Here is a 14,013-nt window from a genome sequence, read left to right as displayed (position 1 = left end):
ATGGATTTGGCTGCTGGTTGGCTCTGTGTTGCGTTTCCATGGGTGTCACAATTTACCTTTAGAGTGGATGCTGCCACCATTCCAGCTTCAACCATCAAAAGAATTGTCCCTGACACGGACTAAAATAGCCTTAATGAGATCCGTGAGGCCAGGGTTGTATTGTCTCCAGGGTATAGCCACCATCAGAAATAGCCCTGAAGTCCAAGGAATTGTTAGAATGGAGTCACTTTAGCAACACTGACACAAACAGTGTGTGGGGGGGGGGGGGGGGGGGACTATCAAAATACACATATTTGGAGCTAGAATTGATTAGAGATACTGTTTGCTGTAAATTCACATGATATGGAAAGTTGTGTTTTCAGTGATCATGTAAGAACATAAAGCGTTTTAATTTGCAGACTTTTTAGAACAAGCAAACAAACAAAGGCTGCTTTGTCTTCAATGACTCTCTGTACTTATTAATTTTTCATTTTTAAATATATTTTATTGGATACAGCGTTCAAACAGAATTTCCAACATACAAAATAAGTCTCCATTTCGGGTTTCCAAAATTAACAATACTTCAAAACAAATTTAAATGTGGTCTTGTACTTATGTATTTTTCTGTGACTGTAGTTCTGTTTTACTGTGTGTATGAAATGTTTACTTCTAGTTGGACAATTTATGGCTAACACAATTGCGATGTGGCTGCTGTAATACGTGTTCTTTATTCTTTATTTTGTGCAAAGTAGTGTGTGTTGTGTGTGGACAGTGGACCGGAAGCTGAGGATGAAATTACTTTTGTATGGGTGTAATTCCATAAGGGATGGGCCAGTAGTGGCATAACATATAAATAAAATATGTAAGAACATATCATTCTAAATGTATTATTGACATTAAAACGCACACACACACACTCACATACACTTTGTCAGATACAGTTCCATAAAGCCATGTCACCCCAGAATAGTAAAAATAAGATACAAGCATGCAGAGCAATAAGAATAGCTGTTAATGTTACAGTAATAAAGACGTTACACAGATTCCTGCATGGCTGCAGATTTCAGCACAGAACCCACAGATGCTTCATCCAGCAGCACCTCATTATCCATGTTTTAGGTTGACTTGATGTCACTTCTCAGAGCTCAAAGCATCGTAAATGACGCATATCTCTGTTAAACCAGGTACAATGACAGTGGTGTCATTTCCAGTGTTCGGCCTGTCGAGGCAGGGCATTCAGCTGAGAGAAAATTGAAAGTCAGTCTTTCTGTAAACAGCAGGCAAAAAGGGATATTTTTAGATTTATAGGTGCATCTGTTGGATTGTTTTCTTTTAGGCAGTCTTTGGACTGCTGGTGTAAGCATATTGAGCTGTCACCTGAGTCATCACTTAGCAAAACAAAGTGGGTGTCTAGGCACTAACAGCAACAAAGAAAAATGATTTTGTCGTCAGTGCTCAGCAGTAAGAAAACCTTTAATAAATGTGCAACCTAAACTCATCTTTTGTTATTCTGATAAACATTCAAAAATGGTATTCAAAAGTGAGCTGTACTACAATGTACGTCCCCCCCTGCACCATGTGCATCTTTTCCCCCCCCACAATAAATCACGTGCACATCAGGAATGCAATTGGCATCCTCGCTTCCTTTTACAGACCAACACTTCTATCTTCCAAGAAAGATTGGTCATTCACAATAAATGTGATATAACAGAATATCATCAAACTTCCTCTTGCCTCCAACATAAGCCTGAAGGTTTGGGTATGATCCAATTCCCTCTCTGCCATCGCTGCTGTCAGAAAAGTTCTATTCATCTTCTTTTTTCATTTTCTCCTGTAACTAGAAGCTGTCAATGCCTAAGGGCTATGCCTTTTAGTTTGCTTGGCTATATTTATAATTGGACGCCGTCAACAGTGTCCAGTCCAACTCTACTGCACGGTTTGTTATGGCAGCTACTGTGTACTAATTTCAACACATGCCAGCTGTGAGGCGGTTTGTATGTCAGTAATGTGCAACAATAGGTAGGTGCAGACACGCTGGTTGCACCCACTACTTTGTGGATGGAATGAAAAGCATCTTAAAGCTATTAAAGGGGACTGAGTACAGTTGATGTCAAATTCTTCCAGGCAACAGCTCTAGGGATGCTACACAATGACAGGGAAGCATATGTGTGTACATCTAATATATACAAAGGCTGTGGGGTAAATCAAACAGAACAGAACAGCTGGGTCTGTAGCTTTTGAAGCAATGAATACCACAGTTGAATTACTGACATTTTAATTCAATGTGAAAACAGCAGGCCAACACACATCATATAGGCCATAGCCTGGCAATGAGACACTATACGATTATGCAAGGCTCTCTATCATTTCAACATTCTCCGACTTACCATAGACACATACAGTATATTAACTAGGGCTGTCAAAATGAGTGCGATAAGAACGAGTAAACACAGATTTCTTTAAATGCCACTCATATTGTGACGCATGATCTGTGATTTAGACCTCGACGCAGCAGTAACATTGTGAGTGACTAACAGAAACCAATTTCCTTGAGTAGAAATAAAGTAAAAGGGTCTTTGAAATGGCAAGTTGACTTTCAAAGAACTGCTCTGGACAAGAATAAATGTATTTGTGCGTACTGTCCACGTGAACTGAGTTACCACCAGAGTACATTGAGTCTCAAATACCACTTGAGCATATATTAAAAAAAATACCCTTTAAAAATTATGATTTAACTGTGTATAATCATGCGATCAATTGAGATTAAATATCTTAATTGATTGGCAATCTTAATAAATGACCTTATAATTCTAAAATATCTTCCTCTCATGTGCATGTGTATTGCAAAAAATCCCACCAACATGTAATATAATAATAATAATGTATACTTTATTAATCCCGCAAGGGGAAATTACAATTTACACTCTAATCACAGGCCTGAAATACACACACATGCTCAGTAGCTATACATGCACTAAATGGAGATATGTCATAATTGAGTCATTTGAACCTGCCCTGCTGTGCTGCACAATGCCTGTGTGGGTGTCCTCTTAATCAACGCCGGTCGAGCAGATGAGTGGAGCAGAGAGAGGCAGGATCATGACTGGGCTTGCCAGGAGTCAGAGGAGAATGCTCTGCTGGGGGAAGCGTCTGACACCTGGAGGACCTGTGTGATGAGAGAGCAGCAGAGCAGGAAATAGAACAATGTCACTGCACGACTCCAATAAGTAGAACTTTTGACTCATGCCTTAAAAGTGGATTGTGGGCTATTTTGTAAGGGTGAAATCTGTCAAGAGGAGCTGTTTTGTGGCTGCATTACAACACAGTGGACAGAGTTAAATTCCTGCAGTGTTTCATCTTTATCTGCTCTGTGTGTGACTGCATACACACCATACCACCTTATACAACACATTCAAACGCTGCTATAGGGACTTTACTCCATTATGGGCCCCTTGTCAAACAGCAAATGTAGCCTATTGTAGTGGCACTGTGCATGCAATGTCTATTCTGTTTGACCTGAGAATTTCTTGACGGACCTGGTTTCCAAGAAGAAAGGGGAACATGAGCATAACATGCATGAGAGTAGTGTGTGAACACCCCTCAGCAGCATCAACCACGAGAGGGAGACAAAGCTCTTCTCCAGTTAGATTATCAGTGAAGACTCTTTTATTCAGCTGTACTTTTCATTGCTTTCCCTTGCTGTTAGCACCAATCTGATCCATGGAGTGACTGAATACTGTCGCTTTGATTAGAGCACAAATGTAGGTGACTTAATGAAGTAAGTCGAACATCATTTCCATTTCTGTCCTGGCCATAATGTATGCTATAACCCTTGCCTTCTGCCCAAACATCGCCTCATTCATTGCTTTTTCTTACCCTTATCCATCCTGATGAGGTGCAACCCACGCGGCATCATTTCGTGTGCCCAGAATGACACGAGCCACAGCCATTTAAAAGCTGACAAACGCATTCCAGCGGAGACATTGACCAATGGGCTGAGAGGAGGGCGTAACCGTCCTTACTCCAGCAAAGCAGGAGTATGAAGTTTGCGTTATCAGTGTACAGCTGCTGGGGGAGAATGGTGCACCTTAGTGCCCATAGGTGCGTAATATTGTCCAACTCTGGTTTTATATTCTTGCAACTTTAACCGTAGGTTACTAAGTTTAGAAGGGTGTATGCACAAAGTTCAACGGGTCTCCGTTGCGGTTCCACACTCCAAATGGCTTGGATTATTTCCCCGCATTTGCACGGGACTGGTGCAGCTTTTGTTCTTCTTGCGGTGATTCTGACAGGTGATGCGGTCGCGCAGGTCTTTGACAGCTATGGATTATCGTACGCCTTGAGGTCCGAGCTGTCAGAGGACACGATATTGGTCGCCAATAATGGGATCCGCGTGCCTTTCGGGAGATCAGTCTTCATTGATCCCATCAACGATTTGGTTATCCAAGTTCAGCCCGGCGATAGATGCAGCATAACGGTCCTGGACAACGATCCCTTGTCTCAAAGGCCTGGACACCTGTCTCCGAAAAAGTTTCCGTGTGAATTTGGCCCCAACGATGTGAAGTATTCTCACTTTGGCTCCAGGAGTCCTCCGAGGGACAGAGTGAGATTACAACTCAGGTACGACACCCAAACGGATACCATTATCATCCCGTTTATGATGGAGGTGGAAGTCATCTTCACACAGCTCGAAGTGCTGACCAAAAACATGCCACTCACTGTCGAGAAGCTGCTCGGCACAAGTAACCCCATCGATAGAAAGATTTTAGAATTCACCTATGATAAGAACGTACATCAATGCAAAATCGCCTCTCTCTCCAGTGGCAGCGTGCTGCCCAGGTATGGGAAACTTGTGGATGGGGACAGCCTAGGAACAATGGTGGACTGTGATGAGTTTATTAAAATGGATATCCGCTATCAGCACACTTTTGCTTTGAAGTCCCCAAACCGAGATTACATTCCAATGCTTGTGGAGTTGCATGATAAGGAAGGCAATTTGCTCAAGCAGGAGTTTTTCCAAATTCTAGTGAGGATTAAAGATGGAGAGGAGAACACAGCTCCCAAACCCAGCTTTGTTGCAATGATGATGATGGAAGTAGATCAGTTTGTAATGACAGCCATAACCATGGACATGCTGGCTGCAGAGGATGTGGAGTCTAATCCTGACGAATTAATTTTCAACATCACATCCACTCTGTCCTTTGAGGAGGGCTACATAGTGAGCACGGATGATAGGAATTTACCAATAACCTCATTTTACCAAGGAGACCTCAAAGACTTGAAAATTGCCTACAAACCCCCTGCTGTGGATTCAGACACTGAGCGGATTTTCCAGATTGAGTTTGAGGTTGTGGACACAGAGGGGGCTGTGTCAGACCCTTTTGCTTTCATGATTGTTGTCAAGCCTATGAACACTTTGGCCCCTGTGGTGACTAGGAATACTGGCCAGCTGCTGTACGAGGGTCAGTCCAGGCCTCTTTCCAGCTCACAGAGTCTGGAGATCAGCGACGAGGACAGTTTAGACAAAGTCAAAATCACTGTTATTGACGGGCTGAGGCATGGAGAATTAACTGTTCTGGGTTTGAGGAGGAAATTTTTCACCCCGGCTGACCTCGACGCCGGAGCTGTCATTTATCAACACGATGGCAGCGACACATACAGTGATAATATTATTTTCCGAATGACAGATGGCACAAATGAGGTGGAGTTTCTGTTTCCCATCACTGTTGTGCCAACTGACGACGAGCCTCCCATAATCAACGCCAACACTGGTTTGGTTTTATTCAAAAACCAAATGATGCTAATCTCCTCACTCATGCTCAGTGCAGCAGACATTGACTCAGAGGATTCTGCAATAAAATTCACAATAGAGCTTCCATTTTCCACGATTGGGCAGGTGTTGCTGCGTCAGTCCGAGGCTCCAGAGGACCCATCAACCTGGAAGTTTAATACAGAGGATGACCTGTATGAGAAAGCAGTGACTGAATGGCTGCAGCAGGATATTACAGACGGAAAACTGTTTTACAAGCACATTGGGCCTCACAGCGTCAGCACTGTCATGGATCAGTTTGTGTTTCGAGTTCAGGATGACAATGACCCACCAAACCAGTCAGGTGAGAGCTCGTTCATTATCAAAATTCTCCCCGTTGACGACGTCCCTCCGGGACTGTACCCTGGCACGACTCTGCAAATGACTGTGCACGAGTATCAGCTTACGTTCCTCCGAAAGAAATTCCTCCGTTACACTGACCTGGACTCAGAGGATCGGGATCTCAAATACACAATCATCCAGCCACCGACGGATACAGATGAGAATAACCCTGTTGTATTGGGAGCTCTGGTATTAACTGAAAACTCAAACACTGAAGTCACAGTTTTCACTCAGGCACAAATTAACCACCATAAAATAGCTTACAAACCTCCTGATCTAGAGCTAGGAATTACCACTCACGTTTTGCAGTTCCGGTACACTGTGGAGGATGTTTCTGGAAATATTGTAGAAGGAGTTTTTACTATATTTTTAAAGCCTGTAGACAACAAGCCGCCTCAAATAACCAATTCTGGATTTACTGTGCTTGAACGGGGCAGACACATCATTACGAGAGCTGAGCTGGACACCTCAGACACAGACACAGACAACAAACAGATATCCTTCACTATTACCCAGCCTCCACTGCACGGCCAGATCCAGTTCACATTCACTGACATGACAAGGGGAGACACTTTCAGCCTCGCGGATATTGGAAACGACAGAATGTCATACATCCATAATGGAGATGAATCAACAGTTGATTCGATCCAAATAGATGTCAGCGATGGCGTCCATATTGTCCCAATTACTATTAAGATTACAGTGAAGCCAATTGATGATGAGACTCCAACTATCAGCCTCCCAGCTGGCACGATTGGCTCCTACATAGACGTACTGGAAAATGGAGCAACAGAAATCACAAGTAACGTCATTCAGGGAAGGGATGAGGACACGGATGACCTCCGATTGACATTCATTGTGGAGGACCCACCATCACTGGGTGACATTCTGGTGAAAGGTGTCCCATCTGGCACATTCACCCAAGCTGATATCATTAACGGCTTTGTGGTCTATGCTCACACCAGCGGGGAGATAGGTTTGACCACAAAGGAGGACTTTTTTAATCTCACATTGACGGACATGTCTGATGAGTGGACTGTAGGGGGAAATAAGATCACAGGTGTCAGAGTGCACGTAACTATTCTTCCCCTGGACAGCCAGGCTCCGGAGGTCTTTGTGGGGCCTCAGTTCACTGTTATTGAGGGAGAGAAGAATGTCATTCAAATTCTTCATATAAGCGCTGATGATGCAGACACCGCCAATGATGACCTCCTTTGTACAATCATTGTACAGCCGACTTCAGGGTACTTGGAAAATATCTCCCCTGCCCCAGGCTCAGAGAAATCCAGGTCCGGGACAGCTATTAGCGCTTTGACCATCAAAGACATCAGACAGAATCACATTAACTATGTTCAAAGCATTCACAGAGGAGTCGAGCCAGTGGAGGACAGGTTTACGTTCAGATGCTCTGATGGCATCAATTTCTCTGAAAGGCACTTTTTTCCTATCTCCATAATCCCCTCTAATGATGAAAAGCCTGAGATTTACATGAGGGAGTTTGTAGTTATGGAGGGCATGAACATAGTCATAGACACTCCCATTTTGAATGGCGCTGATGCAGATCTCCCCTCTGATCAGCTCACATTCATTATTACCAAACCCCCCAAGCACGGATTTATTCTCAATCAGCTCACTACCGGCACTATCCCCGTCTTAAACTTCACCTTGGATCAGATCAGAGAGGCCTCCAGCATTGTTTATGAGCACGATGACTCAGAGACCACAGAGGACAGCTTTGATATTGTTCTCACCGACGGAAAGTTCAGTGTAGAGAAAACCGTAATAGTTATGATTATCCCTGTGGACGACGAGACCCCGAGGATGGCAATCAATGACGGCCTTGAAATTGAGATAGGCGACGTGAAAGTCATAAACAGCGACGTTTTAAAAGCCACGGACCTGGACTCTGAGGATGACATGCTAACTTATATTATCCGCTACGGGCCTGGTCAGGGATATTTACAGAGGGCAACACCGTCTGGGACTTTACAAAACATCACAGTGGGAATGAACTTTACACAAAGCGAAGTGGATCAGGGTTTGATTGTGTACACCCATAACGGACAAGAGGGGATTCGAGACCTCATCAAATTTGATGTGACAGATGGCATCAACCCTTTGATTGACAGATACTTCTACGTGACAGTGGGTGGCATCGACATGGTTTTCCCAGACGTGGTCAGTAAAGGTGTCTCCCTTAAAGAGGGTGGCAGGGTTACTCTGACAACAGACCTGCTCAGCACCAGCGACCTCAACAGCCCAGACGAGCACTTGGTTTTCACAATCACCAGAGCTCCCACGAGAGGACACCTGGAGTGCACGGACACACCCGGGATGCCCATCTCATCCTTCACACAGCTCCAGCTGGCTGGCAGCAAAGTCTACTACATCCACACTTCCGATGACGAAGTGAAAATGGATAGCTTTGAATTTGAAGTGACTGACGGCTACAACCCCGTGTTCCGCACTTTCCGCATCTCCATCACGGACGTGGACAACAAAAAGCCTGTGGTGACAATACACGGCCTGGTGGTAACCGAAGGAGAGAACAAACTCATCACGCCTTTTGAGCTAACAGTGGAGGACAGAGACACCATTGACCGCCTCTTAAAGTTCACAGTCACTCAGATCCCAGTTCACGGTCGCCTGCTCTTTAACAACAGCCGGCCTGTCACCTCCTTCACAAAGCAGGACCTGAATGAGAACATGATCAGCTACAAGCATGATGGCACAGAGAGTGCAGAGGACAGCTTCTCCTTCACCGTCACTGACGGCACTCACACGGACTTCTACATCTTCCCCGACACAGTATTTGAGACCCGAAAGCCCCAAATGATGAAGATTACTGTCCTTCCGGTGGATAACGGGGTGCCCCAGATAGTGATGAACAAGGGGGCCCCGACATTGCGGGTTCTAGAGACTGGTCACCTGGGGTTTGTGATCACCAGTAAGACCCTTAAAGCAGAGGACAGAGACAGCATTCAGAATTCTGTGACCTTTAGGATCACTGGTGCCCCAGAACATGGCTACCTGATCAACCTCGGCAAAGGAAACGCCACCATCACCACCTTCACACAAGGTAAGAGAGCTGCTGATTGGAATGTATTTAATTTGAAAGGGATGATGTCATTTTAAAAGAGTTCCAATACAGAGCATAAAATTGACAGAGTTTATAGCTACTGTGATAGGCAACTAACAATTTATTTTCATTTTTGATTAATCTGTTAGCTGTCTGGTCTATAAAATGTCAGAAAATGGTGACAAATGTGTTCCCCAAAGCCCGATACGACGTCCTCAAATGTCTTGTTTTGTCCACAACTTAAATATATTCAGTTTACTGTCACAGAGGAGAGAAGGAACTAGACCATGTTCACATTCAACAAGTTGACATCAGAGAATTTTCATTAAAAATGAATCAATTATCAAAAATAATTAGCAGTTAATTGAATAGTTGACTGATCAATTGATCTATTGTCTTTGCAACTCTAAAAATATGACTCATTTCCAACTTTAGTCCCTAGTTGTGCTTGTGCAGTGTAATTAAAATATACACCTTTCAGTGTCAGTATCACAGCTTTGCAATCCTGTGACATTCCGTTAGATTTGTAACATACTGCAAGGACTCACATTGAAGACCATTTTCAATTCTCTTGAGCCCACTCTCGTTTTACATTTACTCACTCTGCTAAATGTACTCCCCTGTGATGCCTGGAAAGAGTTCAAACACACGTTTTTTTGTTTTCGCTCAAGAGACTGCCTATTTACAGAGATGAAGCATGCCAGTGCCTCGGGCTGATCAGATCTCACTAGAGGAGTGCATTTTTCAAACAGTACCCTGTGTATTTCACTTTAGGAGCAAACTGATGGTAATTTGTACATTACCGGAGTCATATTTTGTAACAGAAGGAGAGGGGATTACGGACATGATGATATATACTGTAGGTGGCATGGTAGCCTGGCTCACAGCAGACCAATAACTTTGCAAACGTGAGTACAGAAGCTGTATTTTGAGCAGACCAGAGCAGTGTCTTGGTAAAGCTTGGTAAATGCTAAATATCACAGTAGCTCCATCAATAAATAACCATGTATCCCCTGCTTTTTTTTTTTACTGAGTCACTGTGAGATGCTTTCCCCAAGAGGCCTGTTCAATATTTCAAGAGTTCTCACAAAAATAAACAGACAGTAAATAAAGATGCTATCTCCTGGGCATTTGAAAGTCATGGCTATGCATTTTTATGTATCGGCCCCTTTTGAAGGGAAATGTTTTGACATCAAATGTTGAAGAATGCAAGGGGCTGTAAACGCCACAATCTTCCAGATTCAGGACTATAAAGGACCCTATCTAGCACCACGCTATCAGGATGACAATCACACCGCTGTGATGGAGTGTCAACAATCAAGCTATTCTTTATGTTTTGTGTCATTCAGGAGTCTAAATAGATATACACCCCATGTTATCAAGCAGTGTCTCCTTTCAGATTCTCCCGGCACTACGCAGTGGGCACAATTTATCACACATCCTCCGCCTGCATGTAAAGACTCAGGAGGAATTACTGACGAATAGTTTTTCAGGAACAAATTGGACATAATTCCCCACTCGTCATTTCAGCCGGATAAGTGATTTAAACGTTTATGAGTGGGATATCATGGATATTTATGCAAATGTATCTCTTTTTCAGCTGAAATTGACGACATGAACATATGCTATGTTCTGAGGGACGGCGACAATGCTGCAAATGACATCTTCTATTTCTCCATTGAGGACAGTGGTAAGTTACTTTACTTAAGAAGACACTGTGTGGTAAGCACATTATTAAGATGCAAACCTTTGGGGCTGAAATATTGAATTTTGATACACTGTTTCAAGTTTAAATTCAAGAGTCTTGGCTTGTGCTTCATAATAGGCAAAATTACTAAGTAAAAGCTGTGTGCCCAGATGGGATTTCCAGATGAGGTTTCTTCATTTCTGTAAATGATAAAATATGCATGCAGTGAACAAGACAAAGAAAAATATACTATTGATAGATAACTTTTGTCTATGTCATGCTATGTTGATTCCTATTCAACCGACAAAAGAAATCCTCCATGCGTATTAACCTTTTATCTGAACATTCATGTTTGTTACTGGGCTGTATTCTTTAGGTGTGAGTCTTACAGCACCCCACCTATGATCCACCATTATTTATTTTCCATGCAAGGGCCGCCTTATTCGGAAAAGTTATGATTGATAAGTAATTAGTAAAACAATTAGCAAAGACCTTTCTTCTACTGCAGATATGAAATCAGGCACAGGCTCAGTGAATGGTTTGTGAAAGGCAACCATGCAGATTAGCAGAGGCAGTGTGCTTGACAGTGTGTCCTTTCTGCTACCCTTCAGCCGTGGTGGGTGAGCACAAAGGACCTCTTTAATAGGGCCCTCTGTTCCCACAAGCACCTCAGAGGGCCCCAGTACACATTTTCTCATCTCTCGACTCGGGACTTATCGGTGGCTTCAGCTGAATAATAGACAGGTTAACATCTATGCCAACAGGTGGATGGGGTGCTAATGAGTGATGACTTAAATGCAGGTGACAACGCCTTATCAGGCTGTGATGCTGAACAAGTGCTTTACCTGAGTTGCTGGCAAACCCCAAGCCCATGCAGAGCTCTTTTGTTGTTGAGTGACGTTCCGCTGGTCCCTTTATTATTGTCTCAATTGGGTTATTTGTCATGGATCTCTCGGGACTTGTCTCCCTCTGTCACGCTCTCTGTCTTTCCAGCTTGCTTGATGCTTGATGACATACATACTTGAATCCCACATTGGCAGTTTACCTTGCAGAACTGCTAGTTAGATTCTTTTTTTCCAGCACTCCTTGCAATATTTTACATTACCTGTAGACTTGATACGAGGATTTAAAACAGCATATGTCTTGTTCTGTGCTCTAACAAAACTTGCAATGGTCAGACACCTTGTATGTCTCTGAAATGTCATTCTATGACATGGGAATTGGAATTTATAGCGGCATCTAGATGGCTTTACAAATTGACAGAGTCATCTTGGATGACCCATCCAGACACGTACTGCACTGCAGCTTGTGAGGCCGTCAGTGAACATTTAAAAAAAAAAAAAAAAAAGATTTCAGCTGAGCTGGTGGCTGCCCTAAATCCCCAGACAGAGCCTCCAGCTCTTTGAACAGTCGTGTCGAGGAGCTGAACGGTGTACACTGGCACACAGCTGCACTATGTCATGTTCAGCCGTGGAAAACATTCTCCTCCTCACTTTAAGTTTACTGGGAAATTTACCAACTGCACTTGGCCATTGCTTCAGTAGAAAAGTGACTTTAATGTTGCAGCTGCTCAGTCAGATTGCAGGAGGTTTCTTTGAGTATATGTATGACTGCTAATTAATTTTTGCAACTGAATGTTCCTGCATTTGTGTGCACTTTAGGGTGGTGGTCATTGTGTTTACGTTACATATATAGGCTTACAATAGGATGGAAAGCCGGGCTGGGGCTATTGAGTATGATGTTTTTTTCAACAACAAAAAAAATCATTTAGAATGGACGAAAATAGTGAAAGATCCCCATGACAGCACAAAGTGCTACATTGGGAAATTTCATCAATTTACTTAGACATTCAGTTGATTTTCAATTATGCTAAACAAAGAAAAGCAGCAAATCTTCATATTTAAAGCGCCCATATTATGCTCCTTTTCAGGTTCATAATTGCATTTTGAGGTTGTATCAGAATAGTTTTACATGGTTTCATTTAAATAAAAACACCATATTTTTGTTGTACTGCACATTGTTTTCACCCTGTGTGTTTAGTTATCTGTTTTAACTACAGAGTGAGACATCTCACTTCTACACTATCTTTGTTGGGGGTCACACATGCTCAGTAGCTAGGTAAGATACCATCAGCTAGATAACTCTTTCTCCAACTTTGGTCAGTCCAAGCCAGGATTAGCCGGGAGACGTCTTCTAGATGAGGGACACTTGTAAAATACCTGCAGAACAAGGACATGGAAGTAGTTCTTTTGGAGATTATGGTAAACTAGTGTGTGTAGCAGTGTTTTGCCACCTTGTCTCGGCTAGTGACGTGTGCAGATTTTGAACAGCCCACCCAGAGACTTAAGCCAGAGGACATTCAGAAACTTATCTCACTCAAACAGCATGGATTGTTTAAAAAAGTTTGTATGCGTGTGGAAGCACCAGAGACACAGAATAACTCCCAAATCCCAGAAACAGTGATTTTATTCCTAATAAGGACACTTTAAGAAGCAAACATCATTAAACTTAAAGATTTTGTCCAAGAGATTGTTTCAAGAAATTATCAAGTGTCATTCTTACTGTAAATGATGTCTGTTGGTTGCCTAATTTTATAAATCAACTCATCGGCTCAACACTTTTTGGAGCCACTAGCATTATCTGTTGTCACTTTCCCTCTGCTCAAAGATGAGTTTACTGTACCGAGATCAGAAGATCAGAGCCCCACACAAGTGATTGTTATAGGATTTGCGCTGGCTCCATTGTCAATCCAAAAATAAATTGACTTACAACCTGCACTCATTACAGGGCAGGGCACTAATTTACTCTTGGCATGTCTGGGAGAATGACTGGAAAGTGCCAGGCCATTCATTACGCTTAATCCAAATGCTTATGGCAGTTTGACCACACAGTTGTTTTAGCTTTTGAAACCATAGTTTCTGTGAGAGATGGATGGTCTTGGTGCAGGGCAAAGTCATGGCTCCCGAGTTCTTCTTGGCAGCGATGCATCTGCTGCTTAATGTGTCATTCAGATCCCAAATTAAAATCATTGATTCGGTTCTACAGTACATGAATAGTGGCTGCAGTGATAACACTCGCTTTAAGTGGCCAAATATTTATGACTTAATAAGAACTGCT

The 14,013-nt window shown here is 42.9% G+C and overlaps 1 protein-coding gene across 1 annotated transcript in view; it reads left to right on the top strand.

The window, feature by feature from the left end:
- The first annotated feature begins 4,198 nt into the window (after window positions 1–4,198).
- Window positions 4,199–14,013, top strand: part of frem2b (FRAS1 related extracellular matrix 2b) — a 63,684-nt gene continuing 53,869 nt past the window's right edge. The window contains exons 1-2 of the mRNA XM_032506957.1: window positions 4,199–9,209; window positions 10,810–10,899. Coding sequence (XP_032362848.1) covers window positions 4,199–9,209; window positions 10,810–10,899 — 5,101 coding nt within the window. The remainder of the gene's footprint in view (window positions 9,210–10,809; window positions 10,900–14,013) is intronic.

This window comes from Etheostoma spectabile, chromosome 3 (genome assembly GCF_008692095.1).
Source record: "Etheostoma spectabile isolate EspeVRDwgs_2016 chromosome 3, UIUC_Espe_1.0, whole genome shotgun sequence".
NCBI lineage: Eukaryota > Metazoa > Chordata > Actinopteri > Perciformes > Percidae > Etheostoma > Etheostoma spectabile.
This window is presented reverse-complemented; position numbering and strand designations above follow the sequence as displayed.